The sequence below is a fragment of the Schistocerca americana genome, chromosome 1 (assembly GCF_021461395.2).
Source record: "Schistocerca americana isolate TAMUIC-IGC-003095 chromosome 1, iqSchAmer2.1, whole genome shotgun sequence".
In the NCBI taxonomy this organism is placed as follows: domain Eukaryota; kingdom Metazoa; phylum Arthropoda; class Insecta; order Orthoptera; family Acrididae; genus Schistocerca; species Schistocerca americana.
In genome coordinates, this window is record NC_060119.1 from 453,229,001 (window position 1) to 453,255,706 (window position 26,706).

Below are 26,706 nucleotides of genomic sequence, written 5' to 3' on the forward strand. Positions count from 1 at the left end.
TTATGAATGCATGGACCCCGCATGCCAGCAGGGGACTGTTCAAGCTGGTAGAAGCCCTGTAATGGTGTGCGCCATGTGCAATTGGAGCGATATGGGACCGTTGCGGTATGTGGGCGAGCGTTATCCTGTTGAAAAACATTTCCTGGAATGCTGTTCATGAATGGCAGAGCAACAGGTCTCCCACCTCTCTGACGTTCAAATTTTCAATGAGCGTGCCTGGGATAACCATCAGAGTACTCCTGCTGTCAAACGAAATCGCACCCCAGACTTTAACTCCAGGCGTAGGTTCAGTGTGTCTACCACGCTGCAATGTTGGTTGCAGGCCCTCAAGTGGTCTCCTTCTAACCAACACACGGCTATCACTGACACCGGAGCAGAACCAGCTTTCATCAGAAAATACAACAGACCTCTAGCCTGCCCTCCGATGAGCTCCCGCTTGACACCATTGAAGTAGCAACCAGCAGTGGCCTGGAGTCAGTATAATGTACACTACAGTTCGTCTGGCTCGGAGCTGTCCTTGAAGAAAGCGATTTATAACAGTTCGTTGTGTCTCTTTGGTGCCAGCTATTGCTCAAATTATTGCTGCAGATGCAGTGCGATGCGCCAGAACCATGCGCCGTACACGGTGGCCTCCCCTCTGGTTGTGTCACATGGCCGTACGAACCCCTCTCTTCTTTCAACGTCTTGAGACCGTACATTCTCGTGACCACCACTACCGGGAATAACGTACAGTAGCTACATTCCTGCTAAGTCTTTCTCTAATTTCTCGTAGCTGTTTTAACGACCTCGTTCAAACTCAGTGAAATGTCGATAATGTCGTCTTTGTCGCCTTAAAGGCATTCTTGCCTAACAGAAACTCACCACGTCCGATCTCAAAAGTAACTAATAGTCACGACCTTTACAGCGTGTATTTAAAACAAAACTGATTTGCTGCAACTAGCTTTCAAATGTTGTCAGACGACACTGCCATTTGGATGCTCTTTTAACAACCTTTCTTATCACTTGACCATACTATTATTTTTCCGATAATCTTACGCATTTCAACTAATAATAATAATAATGGCGTGTGACTACGGCCTCCCGTCGGGTACATCGTTCACCTAGTGCAAGTCTTTCGATTTGACGCCACTTCGGCGACTTGCGCGTCGATGGGGATGAAATGATGATGATTAGGACAACACAACACCCAGTCCCTGAGCGGAGAAAATCTCCAACCCAACCGGGATTCGAACCCGGGCCCTTAGGATTGACCGTCTGTCGCGCTGACCACTCAGCTACCGGGGGCGGACCGCGTTTCAACTTTCCGTCATTTTCAAACGGTACAAAATACAACACAAAACTGGTATCATAGGTATGAAAATATGATACATTTAACCACTGATAAGAGACATATTATAACGACTAAAACGTGGATTCCTAGTTTACTAGTGTTATGTCTGTCTTGGCCTTTAGATACATTGTGTCACGCCAACATTTCCGAACACGAGACAAGTGCAACTGCCATCAAGGCAAAATTTTGGAAGCCAGGTGGACTAAATCGCTTAGCGGCACTGCGTACGAGGTACACGCTGCAATTTGTTTCTCTTCACAACCACAATTTTCATTGCGCAAACCAATTTCATCAGTAAACATGGAAATCACTTTACAGTGTTTTGCAAAAGATATTACTCTACAAAAATAGTACACTGGAAGAAAGGGCTGATTGGCCTTTGGGCCAACAGTCTATTAACTAACAAATCTTCCCCTTTTCCACAAGTTACAGCACATAAATTACTATCATGAGTGAAAGTACACTGATAAAGGTTAAAATTATAGACATCACTAGAGGGTTGGAAGGGAATTGGCCGGCCGGAGTGGCCGAGCGGTTCTAGGCGCTACAGTCTGGAAACGCGCGACCGTTACGGTCGCAGGTTCGCATCCTGCCTCGGGCATGGATGTGTGTGATGTGCTTAGGTTAGTTAGGTTTAAGTAGTTCTAAGTTCTAGGGGACTGATGACCTCAGATGTTAAGTCCCCTAGTGCTCAGAACCATTTGAACCATTTCAAGGGAATTGGTTAAAGTCGGAACACTGTAGATAACTTACATAAGATCTTATGTGGTTGTATTACCATAAAACTGTTTTCTGTGAGTAACAAGCATTGGAGAACACCATGACGCAAATTAAAGAAGAGGGGGTGATCGGATACTTGGTATTAATCTTGACATATCAAAAATCCTGTAAAACTGTTTAATACTCTGCACAACGCCCCGATATGGCCGCTATTAAATGCGCTTGAGGAATTGGAGGTTTCTCAGAGTAAAACAAAATTTTCGTAGAAATAGTTGACGAGCAAATAAATTTCACCAAGAATTGGTTTTTCAGTCTATTTGCGGAACACTAATAGTTCTGCCGTTATCCGGGGCCTCAGGAGAGAGCGACGCACTACGGCTGGTCACTAGACAGTATTCTTTTTGTGATTAGTGGCTTGCTGTTCTGCATTTTACCCCCAAGTCTGTACAATTTCGTGTGGCTTTCTCCTGCGTCCCGTGTTGTGCACAAGATGATGAAAGTTTAATTATTTACTACATATTTAGTGTCATACGCGATGATTGGTCAAAGGCCGATAGAGTATTCATAAGCAGATTTTCAGGGCTTTATGCTGTATGACACGAGTTAAAAACTGTTGACAACAGCGCTTGTATAGCTGTTTCATAAAGGTTTCGCGTTATTTTATTCAAGTTGTCACTTTATACACATTTGTAGCTACAGTATTGTATATAGCTCTAAAGGAATTGTCAATATGTCAAGATTAATGTAGTGTACCACAGTGCCCCTCGCCCCCTTCTGTAATTGCGTCGTGGTCATTTGCAATGTTTCTGTTCATTGAAAACAGTCTTATGGTTATACAACCACAAAAGATCTTAGGCGCGCTACTTTACGTTCGCCAGCTTTAACCAGTTCCCTTATAATCTTCTGCTTATCTCCATGATTTTAAGTATTATTTGCGTACTTTCACTGATGATAGTATTTTGTGTGCTGTGAGCTGTAAAAAAAAAAAAAAAAAACATTTGTTAGTTAACAGACAGTTGGCCTCTACGCCAATCAGCGCGTTCTTCCATGGCATTGATTTAAAAAATCTATTGCACATTGTTTTGTAGTGTTATACCTTCTTGTAAAACAATCTAAGGGATTTACATATTTACCGACGATTTGGTATTTCTGGATTTCCGGAAAACTTTCGCCACTGTACCACACAAACTGCTTGCTTGTGGAATATCTTCTCAGTTATGTGACTCGCTTTTTGATTTCCTGTCAGAGAGGCCGAAGTTCGTAGTAATTCACTGAAAGCAGCGAGAAAACAGAAGTGACTTCTGCCCTTCCCCAAGGTAGTGTCATGGGCCCTTTGCTGTTGCTTATCTATAAAAACGATTTCTGAAGCAATCTGAGTGGCCGTCTTAGGTTTTATGCAGATGACACTATCGTTTATCGCCTAGTGAAGTCATCCGAAGATCAAAACAAATTGCAAAACGATTTAGAAAGGATGTCTGTATGGTGCGAATATTGGAAATTGACCCTAAATAACGAAAAGTGAGGTCATTCACATGAGTGCTCAAAGGAATCCGTTGAACTTTGGTTACACGATAAATCAGTCGAATCTAAAGGCCGTAAATTCAACCAAATACCTATGAATTACAATTACGAACAATTTAAATGGGAAGGAACATATAGAAAATGTTGTGGGGAAGGCTAACCAAAGACTGCGTTTTATTGGCAGGACACTTAGAAAATGTAACAGATCAACCAAGGAGACTGCCTACACAACGCTTGTCCCTCCTGTTTTAGAATACTGCTGCGCCGTGTGGCATGCTTCCCAGGTAGGACTGACGGTGTACATCGAAAAAGTTTATGAAGGGCAGCACGTTTAATATTGTCGCGAAATAGGGGACAGAGTGTCACCGAAATGATACAAGGTTTGGGGTGGACATCATTAATACAAAGGCGTTTTTCGTTGGGACGGAATCTTCTCACGAAATTCCAATCACCTACTTTCTCCCGCGTATGCGAAAATACTTTGTTGACGCCGACCTGCAAAGGGAGAAACGATCACCATGATAAAATAAGGAAACTCAGAGGTCTTACGGAAAGATATACGTGCTCGGTCTTTCCGAGCGCTATACGAGATTGGAATAATAGAGAACTGTAAAGGTGGTTCGATGAACCCTCTACCGAACACTTATGCGTGATTTGCAGAGTATCCATCTAGATGTAGATGAAACTGTTTTACACGATGAAAATTGTGGCTGTAACCAGAAACAAATTGCAGCGTGTACCACTTACCCAGAAAAAAATTGCTGCGTGTACCACGTACCTAGCGCCGCCTAGCGGTTTAGAGCTCTCGATTTATAAACTTTTCCCTTGGTAGCAGTTTGCATTTGTCTCGTGATCGGGAATCTTGACGTGATACAATGTATCTAACGACCAATTTTATATGACTGACATAACACTGATAAGCTAGGAAGCCATATTCTAGTCGTTATGATATATCTCGTATCAAGGGTGAAATGTATCATATTTTCATACCTTCTCATAGCAGGTTTTCCGTTGTATTTTGTAGCCTTTAAAAATGACGGAAAGTCGAAACGCATAAGGTTGTTGGGAAAGCAAATGTGTGGTCAAGACACAAGAAAAATTATTAAAACTGGTTTATCGTTCTCTTTTGGGCGTAACCAGCGCCACTCTTACTAGACTGGCGCGATGCTTCAATGGACATCATCTTTCAGACGTAGAAACATGTCTACCAACTTCCGTTTATGTTGCACAACTCCTTCTTCCGTCAGTGTTACTCTTGTTTTTGAAAATCGCTGAGCATTTTCATCTGGTTTCATGGAAAAGACACTGATAACATCGTTTTAAAAGATATGTGGTGACAGGGAAACATCAGTTTCTTCTTCGCGTCAGATTCCATAAATTCAAGGAAAAAAGAAACAGATTTTATAACTCACCTTGAAAGACATGTCGAGCATCAGCATGATGTATACTAAGGCCAGACAATCAGGTGCAGCTCACTAACGTGTTCCCTGTAAAACAGAAACACGTGTTGTCATTCTTGTCGCTTATTCATGAGTCCTGTAAAAAGGAAAACTTATACACAGAAAAAGACAGAAACAGGAAATGAGACCCTGTAACTTCATTGAAAACATCGTAATGAGTTTTCTGTAGCGGCCATGAGTGCTTGGTGTAAGTAATTTAAGTAATTTTTATTTATTACATTTCCTCTTGGGAAATAATGTTTTTACTGTAACTGTTTACTTTTTGCGGTTGATAACGACAATATACTTTACTGTAACAATTCTTGATTTGATCGTTCAGTGTTCTCACATTAGTGTCACATTTGGCATTGTGTAGTATGGTACTAAGTTCTCCTTATAATATCACTATCCATTTCATTGCTGTGTGTATAACATTAGTAGAACTAAATTTTCGCTTTGAGTCCCGCTATGACGTACACATCATCTATTGAAGTGAGAAACGATTAATACATTTCAACGGAAATGTTTCAGGTATTAACGACGTACGCTAACGCTGAAGGAACCGTCGATACATCGAAGTATGTGACTTGTTGATGCAGAATTTGCACAGAGTTCTGCTAGAGCACATGGAAAACAATGGATAGTGACTATATAGGTGAAACAGAAGAAGAGAGTAGCTTCTCCGAGAAACTGAAACGCCCTGTTTGACAAGCCGGGACTCCTCTGTTTGGCGCCAATAGCAAAAGCCCCTTCTTACCGAGCCGTGTCTTCGGAAATCGAAGACGAGGCCCGGTCTATTGCTCTTACCTGCGACTACGTAAACAGCCGAACGTCTCTCTCCAAAAGGGATGGAAGATGCTGCCTGTATAGAAAAACGCTTCGCGGAATCTTTAAAATGCCACGGCGGCGACTGAAACGAAACACAAGCGAAGATATTGAAAAGAAAATTATCTTTTACTGTGGAAAAATTAAGGGGACTTTTATTAATAGGAAACCTTTTAAGAAAAGAATTATGAAAAGCACATGACAAGAAATCGAACGTCAGAGGCACAAGCAATGTACGAAGCACTTCTGGAATAACTGAATGCAGTGGTGTTGGGTAGTTAAATACTCAGCGAACGACGTTAATTTGTGAAGCTGAGTTATAAAGATATACACACATTTATTTCTCGTTGCACATTGAAATTGGTCTCAACTGATCAAGCCACTGTTTGTGAATGCAGCTATCCCTGAGGCATCAAAAGGATCGATCTCTGTGGTGAACCCTGTGGTACTCCTAAAGATATGGATGTTTAGAAGAATTAAGAGATAAGGGGAGTGATTCTGTCTGAAGCACACAGACTGGTCATGTTCTATCAGCCCTCAGTCCTTATAGTGACAGAAGGAAAGGGCAATGTTCCGTTTCAATTATACTACGGAGAAACTCATACGGAAGAAGAACAAGGACTACACAAGTCGACGGCAAATATACGTACAGTGCGCCCCCTTCATCGTTACCACCTAGAATAGCTTTTTGTCCAGAAGGAAAATAAAATAATACATGAAGGAACAGACGTTCACCTTCCAGGGGAATATTAACCTACATGATTTTAACATTTCTTGTAACTTTGTTCATTACGAGCTTACAGTAGTATGTCTTTTTCCAAACAGCATCCTATACGTAATATAGGGTAATCTTTCTCTCCTCGAAAAATGTTCAAAAACGTGCCGCAGTGTACCATCACGTAAACATGACTATTAAAAACCCTAACACAAAACTGAGTTCGACTGTCCTGCACCAGCACACAGTGTAGGTATCCTTTCATATACTCGATTTGTCAAAGAACAAATGGAAACACAAGGAAAACATACTGCTCACTTAGTCCTCCGTCTTCAGTTGAAGATTTTGAGTAGTATGGAGTTAGCTGAAGTGTAAGCTACGATAAAAACACGCAGCTCGCGAGCTTCCTTTTATCACGTACGACTGACAGACGAAATAACGTAACTGAAATAACGGAAGTTGTTTTAGTCAAGAGTTCGTTTAGAAACGGCGAAAGTGTCATGGGGAAAGTCATTCAGCTACAATGGCAAACGCTACAAGACTGGCATTGTGCATCACGGTGTGGTTTACTACTGGAAAGTTTGGAAAGCATACTTACTAGAAACTCAACTAATGTAGGATGGTCGGAAACAGTCTGAGAACCTTGTAAGGGTGTTTCAGGGGAAGTAATGCTGAGAAATAAATCTTAAGAAAAATATTACTCTGAAGCGTCAAAGAAACTGGTATAGGTATGCGTATTCAAACACACAGTTGTGTAAACAGGTAGAATACGGCTGTATAAGATAAGTGACTGACGCAGTTGTTAAGTCGGTTACTACTGCTGCAATGGCATGCGATTAGGAGTGAGTTCGAACGTGCTGTATAGGCGGCGCACGAGCGATGGGACCCAGCATCTCCGAGGTTGCGATGAAGTAAAGATTTTCCCGTGCGACCATTTCAGGAGTGCACCGTGAATATCCGGAATCCGGTAAAAAATCAAATTTCCGATATCACTGCTGCCGGAGACAGGTCCTGAAAGAACGGGCCAACGAGGACTGAAGACAATCGGTCAACATGACAGAATGAAACCATTCCACAAACTGCTGCAGATTTCAGTGCCGGGCCATCAACAAGTGTCAGCGTGCGAACCATTCAATGAGACATCATCGATATGGGCTTTCGTAGCCGAAAGTCCACTCGTGTATCCTTGATGACTCTTGTATCGTTGATGCTTTACACCTCACCTGGGCCCGTCAACAATGACATTGCACTATTGCCGGTTCGGACGATTCTCGTTTCAAATTGTATCGAGCATATGAACGTGTACGGGTATGGATACAATCTTACGAATCCATGGACCCTGGATGTCAGTAGCCGAATGTTCAATCTGGCAGAGGCTCTGTAATGGAGTAGGGCGTGTGCAGTTGGAGTGATATAAGACCACTGATACTTCTAGATACGACTCTGATAGGTCACACATACGTCAGCATCCTGTCCATTGTGCATTCCAACGGACTTGGGCAATTACAGCAGGACAATGAAACACACCACACGTCCAAATTACTACAGAGAGACTCTTCTGAGTTTAAACGCTTCTGCTGACCACCAAACACCCCAGATATGAACATTATTGAACGTATCTGAGATGCCTTGCAACGTGCTGTTCAGGAGGGATCTCCACCCCGTCGCACGGACTTACGGACAGCCCTGCAGGATTCATGGTGTCATTTCCTTCCAGTACTATTTCAGACGTTGGTCGAGTCCATTTCACTTCGTGTTGCGGCACTTCTGCGTGCTCGCGGGGGCCCTACATGATATTTGGCAGCTATACTAGTTCCTATGGCTCCTCTGTGTAGATACATTGCACCATTGTGGACCTGTTAAGCACTGATGTTAGTCAATCACGTCGTTTCGTGCACAAATTCAAGCATTTGCAAGCGCTAAAATGCGGTAACGCAGAGACATCTGTGCTCCGTGAGCTACCACTTGTTCAAATGCTCATTACCAGTTAAAAAATGTTTTTTTCGGAAGTAATGCATTTAAGGTAGGTGAAACAAAACTACACTTGTTCGGTTTTCACTTTTTGCGACACTGTCTCTGGTAGCTGCTTTAATCTCCGTGCCCGACGACCTGAGTGGCTAACTTCAATGCTAAATATCTCGGAAAAGGCACATCAGATCAATTTTTTTTCTTAAAAATTATTTCTCAGCACAACCTTCCCTGAAACACCTTTACAACCTTCTAGTGCTGTTTCTGACTAGCCTGTATATTATTTTCTCTAACTTACGTTAGGCCAGAAGACCATAGAGGTAAAATTTTAGAGATTAGAGGTCGTACAGAGCTTTACAAACTGTCGTTCTTCCCACGCGCCATCCGCTTAGTGTAAATTACGAGTGGGCACGAAGCACACTGCCACAAGCCGTAAAGTGCCTTGAAGAGCGTACATGCAGATACAGAACATTTCATCATCGTGTCGCTTGCCAGGGTTTATAGTCGAAATGGAGAGATAATTTGCAGTAAGTCGCGTTTAGAGCAGGTCAGAGACTCCGTTTGTCAGTGTGGCGTCGATTTGACGAGTGGGTACTTGTAGAATGTAGCTCATAGACATCCAGGATCAACACCGACAGTGTGGTGCGAAAAGCCACAGACGTCGCTCATAGAGAAAACACAGAATTTGCAGAACCGGACATCGGACTCGCTTCGGATACGGTAGCGGTTCCGGTCCATAATTTAGATTTCCCTTTGATTCCCTAAATCGCTCAAGTTAAATGCCGGGACGGCTGCTTTAAAATGAAACAGCCTATTCCCTTCCGCATCTGTCCACCAAACGGGATTGTGCTCCGTCTCCAGCGGCCTTGTCGACGGAGGGACGTTAAATTCCTGACCTTCCCTTTAAATTGCAGAATGCGCGGAGAACAAATTCAGAGCATTGTGTTGAACTACCTGCGACCTCGACGATATGTGGTCTCTCGAGAGAACATTGTATATAATTGGATAATAGGTGGCCAAAACGTGTTATCGGTTTTTAGCATGAAGCTCATAGCAATAAATTAGATAGGAGAAGATTGGATAAAGTCGCAGGCTATTTGGTGTTGCGAAATGATAAACGTTCATATCCTCACTACAATTACTGCTTTTGCGAATACACAATTACAGGTATCTATTATGTACAAATATCCCAAGAAAAACGAAATTAATGAAATGAAGTAACGATGATTGAGATTTATGTTACTGGGACCTTCTAAGCTCTACATGTATTCCGTCTGGCTTTAAGACAGACTTTCAGTATATAGCAGACATATTTCACGTTATTTTAGTACGCCGAGTGTATGACAACACAACACGTTTGTCTGGCCTCTCAATAGACACAATTGAGAGGCCAGACAAACGTGTGGTTCCTGAGGATAGGCAGCAGCCTTTTCAATAGCTGCAGGGGCAACAGTCTGGATGATTGATCTGAAGTTGTAACATCAACCAAAACGACCTTGCTGTGGTGCTACAGCGAACAGCTGAAAGCAAAGGGAAACTACAGCCGTAATTTTTCCGGAAGGCTTGCAGCTCAGAAGGATATAAGTTGCAGTTCTTATTCGGAGATAAAGAGGCTTGCACAGGATAGGATATCATGGAGAACAGCACCACACCAGTCTTCGGTCTGAATACCACAACAACAACAGTTTCGATTGCAGAAATCTTTGAAGACGTCGTCAAGTAAGATTTCCAAAATGTTGAAGTCCGCAACAGAAGTGGTCGTCTGTTATTTTCATCAATATCTTAGGGTCATCTTCCTATCTATATAAAGGTGTCTCTCAGTTTCTCCACTATTATAAAACGTTTTTCCACCAGTTGACTTCCACTAGGAAATCCAGAACTGTTTTTGTCACGATTACGCAATCGTGTCACTTGAATTGCATTTCTTCTCCTTTTAGTAATAGCGTACTCTCTTGTTCACGAGGTATGCCATTGTAGTAATAAACGAAATCCATCGTTTTGCAGAGAAACTTTGTCTTCTCCATAGACTGTCCGCTTTCAGTTTGTCAGGGTCACGTCGTACCCCGTTTTAAGCGTTTATTCCATTCCACCGTCCCCCTCCCGCATCACTCACCCTCCACGATTGGCAATCTGATAGTTAATTACAGAAGTAAAAACTGGTGTGTCTTGCAAAGATTTAAAAACCTTTTTGTATTTCCTTGGACCTGCTTGGGAGGAAAAGTGTAGGTTATAATGTGGATAGGGTCGCTATTCACTTCAGCAGGAAGTAAGATACTCCTGGAGCACCAGAAAACATACTAAGCACGTTGTCCTTGTGGCGAAATGTACTAAACTGAAAGGATATTGCATAATGCTACGCGTTGTTGCACATCCTCGGAGAATAACGGAAGGATAACGAGTAAGGATGTGGTCGACCATGTCGTCGCAACCACGGAGTACGCGATGTTCCGGTCGGCTCTAGCACCTTCTTCCTCTCAGTTTCATTGAGGGAACCACACCCGTGCAGCGCGCCATAGTGTCATACAAGATATTAGCTAGCGTGTGTGTGTGTGTGTGTGTGTGTGTGTGTGTGTGTGTGTAAGTGCGCGCGTGCCTGTGCGTGCGTGAGTTTCCGTATGCATACGATTAACACTGCGGGGCAAAGAATGAAACTTAACCCAGTTTCGTAACGTTGACTCTCCAGAAAACTGATTTTTCCCTGGCACATGCAGCTTCGAGTACGGCTGCAATCGTCGACATATTTGCCTTAATCAAACTTATTGACACAAGACGACCTCTCTTTCATATAAATAAGAATGGCGTAAAATACTATAATAATTCCGGTGAGCCGGCCGCGGTGGCCGAGCGGTTCTAGGCGCTTCAGTCCGGATCCGCGCTGCTGCTACGGTCGCCGGTTCTAATCCTGCCTTGGGCATGGATGTTTGTGATGTCCTTAGCTTAGTTAGGTTTAAGTGGTTCTAAGTCTAGGGGACTGATGACCTCAGATGTTAAGTCCCATAGTGCTTAGAGCCTCCCTCTCCCCCTTTTCAGTTCCGGTGAATGGACACAAAACTTATTCCTAGTTGTGCTTAGGAGAAAACTCGATTCTTTTTTTTTTTTTAAGAAAAAGTTTACTTCGTTAAAGGCTGTGATTTTACACACTCTGGCCCGTAGACACCAATATACAGATTGTACAGTGGAAACCGGAATTAAGACGAAAGTGAGCTGTTAAATGTAAAGAAAGTTGATGAAATTCACTGTGCGCAATAATGTATTAGAAGGTTACTATGCCAGACATATGTAGGTTACAGATTTTGATTTATATGTATATTACTGAAAATACAAGAACTATATCAAGATTTGACGATTATAATGTAACTTGTTTTGTACTACATTAATATAAACTAACCCCGTCAGATACTAAGCGATTTCCGGTCAGAACATCAAGTGAAGGACCATCGGGCGTGGCCAGTGTTTGGATGCCGAGCGCCCTGGTACGCTGCTTGCTGTTGACAAGTTTACCTTTGCCTTCACGACAGTAGCGAGAGGACGGTGGCGTTGAGTGCACACACCAATCTTGGAACAGATGTCTTAAATGGTTCAAATGGCTCTGAGCACTATGGGACTTAACTTCTGAGGTCATCAGTCCCCTAGAACTTAGAACTACTTAAACCTAACTAACCTAAGGACATCACTCACATCCATGCCCGAGGCAGGATTCTAACCTGCGACCGTAGCGGTCGCGCGGTTCCAGACTGTAGCGCCTAGAACCGCTCGGCCACCCCGGCCGGCGCAGATGTCCTAGCCTCTGTTTCAAACATTTAAACCTCTGCGCAGTGTCTCGCGAAGCGAAGACAAGCGACGCTGTTGAAGGTGATTCCTCCGTCCGGTGGGAATGTTAAGAAGCTCGGAGACCCATTTGGTGCTCTTCGAGAGGAGTAGTTTGTGTGTTGGCACCGAATTTCACACTCTCCCTTCTCTCATCAACTCCAACACGAAGACAACGCTGCACTGATCACAGACACACACACACACACACACACACACACACACACACACACACACACACATATATATATATATATATATATATATATATATATATATATATATATAAATAATTATTATAGTCTCCTGCAGTTAATAGCTACATTTCCATACAAAGCTCATACTTCGAGAAGAAAAGGTGCCTGCGGGCGCGAAGCATAGGAAACCCTGCGCCTGTACTCTGGCTTCTCCCAATCGTTCATGCCGTACGACTTTGTCTATACTTAATAAGCGTTTGGTTCTGCGTTACAGTTTATATATTTCGGAATATGAAGCACGAAGTATAGTGGCTAAGTAAAAATAAAAAAAGTAAACATACTGGTGTCATGATGGCCTTCAGGCTGGAAGGTGAAAGCGGTTTTGGTTCCCACTCGTCGTCGCGCGATCAACAAAGAAAATTTACTCCAAATCGCTATATACCGCAAGTATGAACTTTTAGTGCAATCAAAAGTATTTCTCCGAAAATAGCACCTTGTTTTAAAGAGACTAGTACGTTTTTAGATGACGTACCGCAGAAGCTATGCTGATTTGGCAACTAACCGTCCGTAGTTTGGAAAACTACTGTCACCAGCTGTTCAGGTTTATTTGTGTGGGCTTCTATCTAAGAGACAAACAGGCTCGACACATCCTGTGTCCATAGGCAAGGTCCAATGATAAAGTGACGTTCACGACAAGATTTCAAAACGCCGCCGGTAAGAGGCTGAAGCAGAAACGTAAACTTCGCTCACACGCTCTGGCAAGCTCGTCGGTTTAGACCGACCGCCGTGTCATCACCCGCCAATGGTGTCTTTGGATGCAGCACACCGCTCTCCCGGCCATATCCGATTTTCGTTACTTGGAGCCGCTACTAATCGCTCGAGTAGCTCCTCAGTCAGCATCACGAGGCGTACGTGCACTCTTTTCCACTCCTTCCACGAAAGAAAATTATCTGGCAGTATCGTCTTTCGAACCTGCATCCTCCGAAACGCGGTCAACCTCGATGACTACTCAGCTACGCGGGTGGACAGAGAGAGTGATTTAGCGAGGCTATAATTCCGCAGATTCAGAATGAAGAATACGTAGCTATGACTTGAGTCACTGCGTTCGATAAGTGCTCCATGGCAGCAGAAGGCACTAAATTACTACAATGTCTTCCTGTGTACAGTGAAACGAGTGTTGTGTAGTAAAATCTTCCACCGCCAAATTCTTAAGTTTCGTACACAAAGCTTCCGTTCGTGCAATAAACCTACTGAAAATTTAGATTTCGGAACAGTGCTTATTTCATTTAGAATCGATAAAAGAACTACGGGTAAATGAGAAACGTATTTTGTCTAATTTCTTCTGAGCGAATGTACCAAGAGAGTAAGGAACGTGTACAACGTCGGCTGAGACAAGTTTTTTCTTCATTCTTCGACACAAAGCTAATAGTTAGGCACAAAAACTTCGCGAAAGTTTCACTGCGAGTATCAGTCATGTGAGATTCGTATACTCCATCCTACACTCTGGCTCGCCTCATCTGAACAAGGCACACGTATGAGTCATGGAACACGGAAGGGTCCGGATGGCGATCTGTCTGGGAGTGCCATGGAACGGAGTTGTACCCACAGAGGGAAACGCAAGTTCGTCAGCGAATATGGTTGACATTGCTGCCTGTGCACCAGTAAAATGACTCCCATTCTCGTTTGAGTTAATAAATACTTGCCGGGTGAATAATCCACTAAATTTCGGGCATGCAGCCGCGCAAATAAAATTTCCTCCACTGATATTTCGGCCGCGTTCGTCCGGTCATCCTCAGTGACAAGACCTGTGACTCACTCTGAGGATGGCCGGACGATTCGTGGCCGAAATATCAGTGCAGGAAATTTTATTTGCGCGGCTGCATGCCCGAAATTTAATGAACTATTCTTTACCCCGCGAGAAGTAGAAAATGCACACTTGTGGGGTGGTTATAATTAAATTACAGGTACTCACAGAAGTACAGTATCTGCTGTAATTACCACATGGCAGCGAAACTCAGCAACTAGGCCTGTTCTAGCGCGTTAACATGGAACCGATTTACGATGGACAGAAAATTAGTTGTAGTTTTGGCCACCAGGTGCGAATCTGAACTATGAATGCAATAAATACGTATAGAGATGTTTCCATGTGTAATGGGTTAGAAACGGGATATGGGCAGTAAAGGTCAAATTAGCGATAAATGTATAATGTCGATTTTTTTATTACGTAATTTGTTCGACATGGGCACCAAATACACTGTCGCCATGCTGTGCGGTGTCAGATTTGCACGTGGTGGCCAAAATATCCAGCGTAATTCGGTTACGCATTAACACATTAGGTTATCTACCAGGCCGGCCGCGGTGACCGAACGGTTCTGGGCACTTCAGTCCGGAACAGCGCGACTGCTACGGTCGCAGGTTCGAATCCTGCCTCGGGCGTGGATGTGTGTGATGTCCTTAGGTTAGTTAGGTTTAAGTAGTTCTAAGTTCTATGTGACTGATGACCTCAGATGTTAAGTCTCATAGTGCTCAGAGCCATCTGAGCGAAATCTACCAAGTTTCGCTGTCACACAATTTCAACCCACACTGGACCTTCCTAAGTAGGTAAACTTTAATTGTAACCACCTGGAATTTAATTGATTAAATTGCGTCAGATGACGCACAAACCCATAAGCAGAGCAGGCGCCACCGCCGCAACAGAAAGTCGCTGTACGTACTGGTGGTTACCGCTGCCAGCCTCGTTGTGTCCGAAGGTCGACGCGGGTGACTCATCTCAGTGCCCTGCCCGGCCGGTTGGCCGTGCGGTCTAACGCACGGGTTCCGGGCGGGAAGGAGGGCCGGTCCCCGGGACGAATCCGCCTGGCGGATTTGTGTCGAGGTCCGGTGAGCCGGCCAGTCTGTGGATGGTTTTCAGGCGGTTTTCCACCTCCTTCGGCAAATACGGGCTGGTTCCCCTTATCTGCATCTACATCCATACTCCGCAAGCCACCTGACGGTGTGTGGCGGAGGGTACCCTGAGTACCTCTATTGGTTCTCCCTTCTATTCCAGTCTCGTATTGTTTGTGGAAAGAAGGATTGTCGGTATGCTTCCGTGTGGGCTCTAATCTCTCTGATTTTATCCTCATGGTCTCTGCGCGAGATACACGTAGGAGGGAGCAATATCCTGCTTGACTCTTCGGTGAAGGTATGTTCTCGAAACTTTAACAAAAGCCCGTAGCGAGCTACTGAGCGTCTCTCCTGCAGAGTCTTCCACTGGAGTTTATCTATCATCTCCGTAACGCTTTCGCGATTACTAAATGATCCTGTAACGAAGCGCGCTTCTCTCCGTTGGATCTTCTCTATCTCTTCTATCAACCCTATGTGGTACGTATCCCACACTGTTGACCAGTATTCAAACAGTGGATGAACAAGCGTACTGTAACCTACTTCCTTTGATTTCGGATTACATTTCCTTAGCATTCTTCCAATGAATCTCAGTCTGGCATCTGCTTTACCGACGATCGACTTTATATGATCATTCCATTTTAAATCACTCCTAATGCGTACTCCCAGATAATTTATGGAATTAACTGCTTCCAGTTGCTGACCTGCTATTTTGTAGCTGAATGATAAGGGAACAATCTTTCTATGTATTCGCAGCACATTATACTTGTCTACATTGAGATTCAATTGCCGTTCCCTGCATCATGCGTCAATTCGCTGCAGATCCTCCTGCATTTCAGTACAATTTTCCATTGTTACAACCTCTCGATACACCACAGCATCATCTGCAAAAAGCCTCAGTGAACTTCCGATATCATCCACGAGGTCATATATGTATATTGTGAATAGCAACGGTCCTATGACACTCCCCTGCGGCACACCTGAAATCACTCTTACTTCGGAAGACTTCTCTCCATTGAGAATGACATGCTACGTTCTGTTATCTAGGAACTCTTCAATCCAATCACACAATTCGTCCTCTACAATTCCGCCTCAGCTACACTATTTCGGCGATTGCTGCGTAAACAAGTTCTCCACGTACGTGTACACTACCATACTTGGCCTCCAAGCATAGGGGTTACATTCGTCTGGTGTGAGACGTTCCCTGGGGGGGTCCACCGGGGGCCGAACCGCACAATAACCCTGGGTTATGTGTGGGGCAGCGGAGGGGTGAAGTGGACTGCGGTAGTCGTCGTGGGGTTGCGGATCACTGCGGCTACGGCTGGGGCGGAGCCTCTCCGTCGTTTCTAGGTCCCCGGTTAACATAATATAACAACATAACATCTCACTGCCGCTAGTTCATACCGCTGTCCAAGATCCCAAGATCTGAGTCACAAAAGCCACTGCCCTTCTTCCTTTGTACTCTTTCCAATTGAACACTGCCCTTGTAACAACTCTCCATTACACAGTCTGCTTGTAAACAACATGGTGTAAGAAACGTTGGATAAAGGCAAACTGAAACCTTTCCAACCTGGCGTTGAAGGGCAGCCGTCCCAATTTACAGGCGCCACTTTACGTTAATTTCTTTCGGTATGTTCGAGTGAATGGGTTACACACACAAACATTTTTAAGGCCACATTTTAGCTTCTGACTACCAATTTAAATTCAGTAATTATAGCTACAATTCCGATCTTATGGTTGTTGTAAGGTGGAAGATTCTTCTCTCTGCATGTCGCGAAAGCTATAAACACTTTCAGGCATAAACTTTAGCTGAAACAGTTAAACACACGTCAAACAGTGGAATCAAAATATTTCCATTCGGATAAAGCAGAACATCATTTGTGTGCCAGATCTGTTCTAACACAAACCCAGTAACTGATCTGTATGCTCCTTCAGAAGGCATAAGAATAATCACCTGCTTCAATTTCATCAAAACGAAGTATAGCGTCTTATTTAGGTGGCAATTTAGGAACAAATTACTACGAAAATTTGAACAACAAAATTGAACAGTGCCAAGAAGGAAAACATGCAGATGTACGACAGGAATGTGACATTTCCCGACTCTTATTTATTATTCGTATAAGTAAAATCATCCAAGAGTGAGATAAATGCCACACGACGTCATTCCAATGAGCAGGAACACAAAGCTAGATGATTTAGTTTATGTAGAAGATTTAGCTGTTATACCATCTGAAAACAACGAGCATTCTGGACACAATTTACAAGTGGTATCCGAGAAACATGTCTTGAATATCAACAAAAAATGGTTCAAATGGCTCTGAGCACTATGGGACTTAACATATGAGGTCATCAGTCCCATAGAACTTAGAACTAATTAAACCTAACTAACCTAAGGACATCATACACATCCATGCCCGAGGCAGGATTCGAACCTGCGACCGGAGCGGTCACGCGGGTCCAGACTGAAGCGCCTAGAACCGCTCGGCCACACAATCCGGCCGGATATCAGCACTGAAAACACAAAAACTATGGCCTTCTGCGGAAAATATCCACTACAAAGTAAAATCATCTTCATCTTTTCTTCAGGTATTAGGCAGAAATTGCCTGTTGCGGTACCCATCTCTGTCGGTGTCTTCCTCTGTCTCTTCTCCCATGGAACTTACAATTTCTTGTCTTTAAGGGAAGTCTGTCACTCTCCATTCTTTCTTCAAAAGAAAATCCTGGTCCTCCTAGAAGAGGTTGAGCAGATGGCTGGTAACCAACTCTCAGAAAACACAGACTACTCCCAGAACCCAAATGAGCCTCGGTAACAAGACGGTCTCAAAGGTAAATGACAAAGTAAGATATGCCTAAAAAAATGAAATTCTGGGAGCAGTGAAATCATTCATAGATTTAAGCTATGAACTGTCCTTTCTGTAGGAAACGCACCGAGCTGAAAAAGTAACGAGGTATACAAAAACAATGGGAGTCATTACTAATGTAATGAAATTTTTCCTAGTCCAGAAACACACCGGAATACTCTTTTGTACGATCGTGGTAGGACCTAGGCTGGGCAAGCCTGGACAAACACTAACAGCCCGTTACATGAAAGTCTTGAGACGAATCGATAGCTAGACCAAATGGAATCACAAAAGAAATGAAGATATGTTGAAGGAACTTAGAATGGAACCCATCATGTGTCAATCTTTGTTGGTCCATCATGGACAGTGGACATCGACTGGTTAAGGAATTGTCAGTGTAAATGGAAATCACCAACTGCCGTGTAACTTAAGATGTTACTTTATTTTATTTTGAGGGCTACCAGTTTGAGCATTTCACTATGCCTTTTCAGGCCCAGTATGCATCTCTCCAAATAAACGAAACTGTCATATAGAGCTATGAATCCCTAGATGTCGTGATTTCAGGCGCTTCATTTGTAGACTTGATAGCTTGAGCTGCTATCAAGTTTTCGATTGAAGCACTAGTACAACGACTAAATTCACGATGGCCAGATTTTTATGGCTCTATATGACATTTTAGTTTATTTTGAGAGATGCATATGCGGCCTGAAGATGGCATAGTGAAATGCTGAAACTGGTAGCCTTCAAAATAAAATAAAATAACATTTTAAGTTACAGGCTGTTGGTAAATTTCATGACATTAGTAATTCATCATACATCATGTTGAAAACTACCAGACCAACTGAACAAAACATGTACAGTGAATGAGCTCAAGGAGGATCCTATACTTCTTGTTACACCAAGACTCGTATGGTGTAAGATCTCTAGGTGGTCCAATGAAAACATGGCAGTGAAAAGATGAGACGGTAACAAGTCATGAGGCCTAATACATGGAAGGAAGGTGATGAAGATGATGGTGATGATATATGGTATATTTCTGCTTTTGATTACCCTTATCCCACTTGAGAATAGGGACACTTTACGTTAAACACCCTGTATATGATCCATAATTAAAACTGTACGTTCGACAGCTTTGCCGATATTCTGGCCGTCACGAATATGTAGTTGTGAAGTAGCACTTCACGCTTGTACGCAATGTTCCCTTAACCCTATGCTGTCAAGTACACACAATTTGTAATATACACAGCCAGGAAAACGTCCAAAACACACCAGTACTGCGTTCAGAAGCATCGGGGCGTAATATGTGCAAACTGAGGAGTTGTCACGATTATCGGCGATCAGATGGCTCTCAGGTTACCCTTCTGTGCGCCCTCTATTTTGACTCTGCAAGCACTAAGTGTGCTGACAGGAACGGTGTTTGCAACATTCATTCTAGGGTACTACTACGCGCCACCGGCCCGAGTACGTACTCCTGTTGAACAGTTACAGCCATTTGAATGGGGATCGCACTCTGGGCCTGCCGGAAGATAGATGGATGCATCGATGGATTGCTGCAGGTGTTGGGCACAGTATATCGGTGATGTGCCGCTGCTTTCAGTACTGGCCTGTAGAACATTCCTGCACCAGGTAAACCAGGTTCTGGACGTCCGCGTAGTACAGACACGCGTCAAGATCATCACTTGTGCCTCTGGCCACGACGTCGCCAAGCATGGTGTCTGGTATCGTGAAAGAACTGACTGGAGAGTGGAATGACGCCCTATTGTCTTCAGTGAAGAGTATTTGTCTGTAAGTAAGTGACTGGATACGCACGTCTATGGTGTAAACCCGGTGAGCTGCCTATTCCAGAGTGCATTTGTCCACGACATCCAAGCCCCATCCCAGGCTTTATGGTGTGTGTGTGTGTGTGTGTGTGTGTGCGTGTGCGTGTGTGTGTGTTTCTATTTGTGTCTATCTACATCTGCATCCATACTACGCAAGCCACCTGACGGTGTGTGGCGGAGGGTACCCTGAGTACCTCTATTGGTTCTCCCTTCTATTCCAGTCTCGTATTGTTTGTGGAAAGAAGGATTGTCGGTATGCTTCTGTGTGGGCTCTAATCTCTCTGATTTTATCCTCATGGTCTCTGCGCGAGATACACGTAGGAGGGAGCAATATCTTGCTTGACTCTTCGGTGAAGGTATGTTCTCGAAACATTAATAAAAGCCCGTAGCGAGCTACTGAGCGTATCTCCTGCAGAGTCTTCCACTGGAGTTTATCTATCATCTCCGTAACGCTTTCGCGATTACTAAATGATCCTGTATCGTTGCGCGCTTCTCTCCGTTGGATCTTCTCTATCTCTTCTATCAACCCTATGTGGTACGGATCCCACACTGCTGATCAGTATTCAAGCAGTGGGCGAACAAGCGTACTGTAACCTACTTCCTTTGTTTTCGGATTACATTTCCTTAGGCTTCTTCCAATGAATCTCTGTCTGGCATCTGCTTTACCAAGGATCAACTTTATACGATCATTCCATTTTAAATCACTCCAAATGCGTACTCCCAGATAATTTATGAAATTCACTGCTTCCAGTTTCTGACCTGCTATTTTGTAGCTGAATGATAAGGGAACAATCTTTCTATGTATTCGCAGCACATTACACTTGTCTACATTGAGATTCAATTGCCATTCCCTGCACCATGCGTCAATTCGCTGCAGATCCTCCTGCATTTCAGTATAATTTTCCATTATTGCAACCTCTCGATACACCACAGCATCACCTGCAAAAAACCTCAGTGAACTTCCAATGTCATCCACAAGGTCATTTATGTATATTGTGAATAGCAACAGTCCTATGACACTCCCCTGCGGCACACCCGAAATCACTCTCACGTCGGAAGACTTCTCTCCATTGAGAATGACATGCTGCGTTCTGTTATCTAGGAACTCTTCAATCCAATCACACAATTGGTCTGATAGTCCATATGCTCTTACTATTTTCATTAAACGACTGTGGGGAACTGTATCGAACGCCTTGCGGAAGTCAAGAAACACGGCATCTACCTGTGAACCCGTGTCTATGGCCCTCTGAGTCTCGTGGACGAATAGCGCGAGCTGGGTTTCACAGGACCGTGTATGTGCGTAGCAGGTGGTAGGGGCAAGGACATCAGTTACAGCTTGCGGTCTCATTTACTGTTTGGTGTTCGGGCAGGGTAAAGTATCCAGTGCCTGATACATTGCACAGGTTGTTACTTCACTGCTACCGCAATTTGTTCAACAGGAAGGTGATGTGCATTTTCAGCATCACACTACATGTCCACATACATCTGCTGCGACACAACGTGCTCTTCGTGGTGCATAGCAAGTGCCCTAGCCAGCAAGAGCAGTAAACAGCCCGCTGTGTGGCATATGGACACGCCAAATAACTACTGCTATCCATATGCTTCTGAATCGTTGACTCCCTTTACGATTTTACACCCCCCCCCGCCCCCCCCCCCCCACACACCACTTCCCTCCACCACTAAACTGTGATCCCTCGATGTTCGAGAATGCGTTCTCTCAACAGGTTGTGCCACAAATTTCTTGTTTCCCCAATACTGTTCAGTGTCTCTCAATTAGTTGCGTAATCTACCCATCTAATCTTCAACTTCTTAAAGTCTCTGATTATCTAAGCTGTTTATAGTCCATGTTTCACTTCCAAATATGGCTCCACCCCGTACAAATACCTTCAGAAAAGACTTCCTAGGACCTAAATTTTTATTCGGTGTTAACAAATTTCTTTTCTTCAGAAATGCTTTTCTGGCCATTCCCATTCTAGATTTTACATTCCCTCTGCTTTGTCTATCATCAGTTATTTTGCTGTCCAAATAGCTAAACTCGTCTACTACTCTAAGTATCTCGTTTTGTATTCTGTTTGATTCTACTACATTCCATTATCCTCGTTTCGCTTTTGTTGATGTTCACCGTGTATCTTGTTTACAAAACACCGTCCATTCTGTTCAACTGCTGATCCAAGTTCTTTGTTGTCTCTGACAGAATTACATTGTCATGGGCCATCCTCAAACTTCCTATTTCTTCTCCCTGAACTTTAATTACAGTTCTATTTATTCAGAGATGAAGAGGCTCGCACAGGATAGTGCACCATGGACAACAGCATCAAACCAGTCTTCGGACTGAAGACCACTTCAAGAACAATAAGATATGATTAATCGGGAACTTATTCGTTCTCCGGGCCCTGGAAGAACCGTTGCCTTGTCGCAACAAAAAGTGCAAGACACTTGTGTGAGTCCATTTGGTAGCCTTATTATCGTTTTTGTTTACATCCTAGAATACACGCTTGCGTTGCCGAAAGATGGCGGTGGGCGGGGTGGGGGGAGAGGCAGGGTAGTGGTTAGGGGGAGGGGGAGGGGCTGCACGGTGAATTGATGGTACTTTCTGGGCGCCATGTACTGTAACATTCGTGTTTCATTGGTCTGAATTTGCTGTCGTATATTCCTCCAATGAGCTACTCTTCACCTCACTTGTCAAGAAAACATCCTTGTCCATGAGGATGTTGCGTTACTTTGCCTGAAGTGTACTTCTATCGCCTAACTTTAACGAATTTTTCCGTGGAACCGTATCACGTGTAGCGGAACAAGTATTGCGACTGGTGGTCCCTGTGGAGTGGTGCTCTTCCATGATGAGAAAAGTGGCTCCATCAAGGAAGAGAGCGTATTCGGACGCGAGGCTCAGGGGAAGTAGGAAGCAGTCGCGCCGGGACTGTCCCGGCGAAAGTGGGTCGCGGCAGTACGTTACGTTACGATGTGTTACGAAACTACGTTACCTAAAGGCGACCACCGCCTTCTGGGCTGATTACATCTCAGAAAGAACCTGGCGTACTTGTCCCCAGGGTCTTGTGTAGATATAAAAATTCCGCATGTGTACAATAGTCTATTCAGCTTAGAATATTCCCAATAGCTTGGCAATGTATCGTGAGCATCTTATTATTCGCTCACTCTCCATTATTTTGTACAGGAGTAGTGCTGTGGCATAACTGATTTACCTTCCATGGCCTCTCTCATTTATTGACTCAAATAATGGCTATTTATTCTTCGTCACAGGCAGCCATTTATAAATACTCAACTTCACGGTGTAACGAACAACCCCTTATAAAAGACTAAAATGCTACCTGTGAAGGGTGTCGACTGCTCCAGAGACAATCTTTCCGCTTTTTATAAGAGTTGCCACGCTCAGATTAGAAGGCGACTTAGCCATTTTGCCTAACATTAAGGAGTATATGTGAAGAGTTTTTCAGTGGAACGGATTGCTTCCTTGGCATAGAACCAAGGCTAAATGCATACATATCGAATATGAATGCGAGAAAGGACATTAGAAGGTAAAATTACGACATATGATTTGTCAGTTCTGGAGGAGAAGAATAATAATTCAAAGCCTTATGATTCTAGGAAGGAAGATCACACCGAACTGTTTAAGCACAATGCGCACCACAAGTGTACTAAGCAGGGTATCAGTGGTATCCCCAAGAGCTCTTACATCAATTTTGGCATGGTTTTAGGAAGGAGTCCGTGAGAGCACGGGTACAAAACTGTACGAGAGCGAAGCCCTGAGTACAGGAAAACAGGATAAAATGAAAATAAACGTATTTGTAATACGGTGATGTAGAAGACTGTTGCAGCCGAGGTCTAGTAGCAGCGTCTGTCACTAGTAACCACAAGTCCTGGATTCAGAACAGCCACTGCTTACATTTCGAATGAATGTAATCAGTAACGGCAGTCGAAGGATTCCGGTATAAGGACGCAAGCTCGTTCTTCCAACGAGGGAGGAGAAGCGGAATGGCTTCCAGAATGAATTCTTGTGTTTGGGATAAGAAATTGACTAAAAGCCGTAAGAACCAGCAAAGATCAATGGCATGAAGATGCAGAAGGCAAGGAAACCACTACATTATAGATACACGTTCTACATGATCCAGTCCCATTAATATGGCCACTGTCCAAACTCGATGTCAATGTGCAGTTCAAAATGGTTCAAATGGCTCTGAGCACTATGGGACTTAACATCTGTGGTCATCAGTCCCCTAGAACGTAGAACTACTTAAACCTAACTAACCTAAGGACATCACACACATCCATGCCCGAGGCAGGATTCGAACCTGCGACCGTAGCAGTCCCGCGGTTCCGGACTGAGCGCCTAGAACCGCTAGACCAACGCGGCCGGCTCAATGTGCAGTAACCTCTCGTAGACAGCACTAGCAGTGGTGAGTATATAAGGCGATCGGGCGGGTGGAAGAGGGGGATGGAGGCCGCGGAGAACAGCGCAGTCTACATTATGCGCAAAGGGATCGAATTATCTGACGTCCAAAAGGTCAAGCACCGAGCGTAGAGTGGAAGCATTTTGGAAACGGCTAAGTCTATAAACCGTACGCGTACCGTCGTACGTGGGCGGCAAAACGACGCTATCCAAAACCGGCACCAAGGCAACTGTAGTGCACCACGGGACATAGATAACAGTGATGTGCGACGGCTGTGGGGAGGTGACTGGGTGAATAGACGTGAACCTATTGATCACAACAGTCGTGGACTGTGCGGCTGGTCTGGCGGAAGTTCGAGTCCTCCCTCGGGCATGGGTATGTGTGTTTGTCCTTAGGATAATTTAGGTTAAGTAGTGTGTAGGCTTAGGGACTGATGTCCTTAGCAGGTAAGTCCCATAAGATTTCACACTCATTTGAACATTTTTTATTGAGCACCCACATGAACCAAGGGGTTACCAACAGTGTCCCCTAAATGTTTAGTGAGCGTTGATCCACCGGAGAAGACACCTGGTGCATGCACTCATGCTGACTGCTGTTCATCAGCGACGAAGGCAGGCGTTTCCCTGCTAATACAGGAACTGGACGTCCAGTGAGTGACGGCAGGTGACCTTTCCAGAAGAATCACGTGTTGCGCTCCATCGGAGAGATGGGTCCAGCGTTATTGTTTAGGGAATGTTGAGGCATCCCTGGGGTGGTCTCGTCATTCTGGAATTCATGATTAATAAACACAGCAGCACAATACAGCACGTCACACAGGTCATAGCGTGAGTTTACCGTACTGCCCTGGTCACCTAACCCCATAGATTTAGACCCAGTCGAGAACCTCTGGGATCACCTCGATGAGGCTGCTTGCGTCATGGATCCTCAGCTGTGAAACCTAATGAAGTTGGTCACGGCCTTGAAGTCGGCATGGCTCTACTAATCTGTCGGTACATTTCAGAACCTCACTGACTCTATTCCTGCGCGTCCGCGCTGCAAAAGGTGGTTATTCAGGCATTCGACAGGTGTCACATTGATATGATTGGAGCGTGAACATTCGCAAGATTTGTAGTCAGTTATTGGACATTGACAAACGTTTCCGTATTAGTACCCCATCTGGATCTCTAAGAGGCGACTACGAAGAGGGAGGTAACATTGACAAGTCGTTTTTTAACTTTTTTCTTTTTTTTATAGTTACCAGCTAGATTCTGACTGGTCTGATGGATCTGCCACAAGTTCCTACCTTAGAAGAATTGAAAAAGAAAATGCAAACACTGATATAGATTTCTTGGAGGACAGTGAAGTGAAATGGAAACACCGAAATCTGGTCACACGAATAAGCGGTAATATTAAAAGCAGCAGAAAATGGTAAAATTGGAGTAGGATTGCTTGTAAATGTGAAGATAGGCTAGAAAGCGCAGTGCGGCATGTGTGAGATAACCTGACAGAGTGTGAAACAAGCCTCATTGTGGGTCTCCATTTGGCTGACTGGTCGAATCGTTCAATATCCAGGTTTGTCGGCGTTCAGATGTGACAACGACCCGGTGTAGGACTACATGGGGATGTTAGTCCTGACAAAGACTAACCATCACAAGGGAAGATCGCCGTATTGCGCACCAAGCACATCGTAACCTCTTCGCATTTGCGCCTACCATCCGACGACAGGTAACGGACACCATGCAACGTTATGTGTCATCCCCTATCATTAGTTGCAGACTAGAAGCAGCCGAATAAGGCAGTTATAGTCCCCTGCATGCAAGCCATGGAGAGATACGTGATCGCAAAGAATCGGCTGCTGATGAATGGCGTCACATTATGCACAGCGAACAGTTGCAGTTTTGTTCTACCTCTGATTCAACTTGTGGTTTAGGGGCGGCGTCTTTTATCGATAATGAAAACGTCCTCAGGCCTGGATTCGAACACCTTCACCACCTTAATTCTGAATAAAAATCATGAGCTAAGGTGGCCATATACTTCCGGCATAAGATGTCACCCTTATTCAGCCAATGACCTCGACAAAGAGAGAGGAGGTGAAGAGACATGTTCGGGCACTGTCTAGTCCTTCAGGTGCCCCTGAAAGCGGGAGAATTAGCAATGATGTACGGCATGAGATGCAGAAGGCAATGGAAACCACTACATTGAAGGAACATAATATGTATCCACAAGACATGTGACCTATCAGTGAAAGGGTCTCGTGAC

General features: G+C 44.2%; 1 protein-coding gene across 1 annotated transcript in view; it reads right to left on the bottom strand.

Moving 5' to 3' along the window:
- LOC124623685 (insulin-like growth factor-binding protein complex acid labile subunit) overlaps nucleotides 1-26,706 on the bottom strand; it is a 74,422-nt gene that overhangs the window by 37,779 nt on the left and 9,937 nt on the right. The window contains exon 2 of the mRNA XM_047149053.1: nucleotides 4,984-5,058. Coding sequence (XP_047005009.1) covers nucleotides 4,984-5,010 — 27 coding nt within the window. The 5' untranslated portion in view covers nucleotides 5,011-5,058. The remainder of the gene's footprint in view (nucleotides 1-4,983; nucleotides 5,059-26,706) is intronic.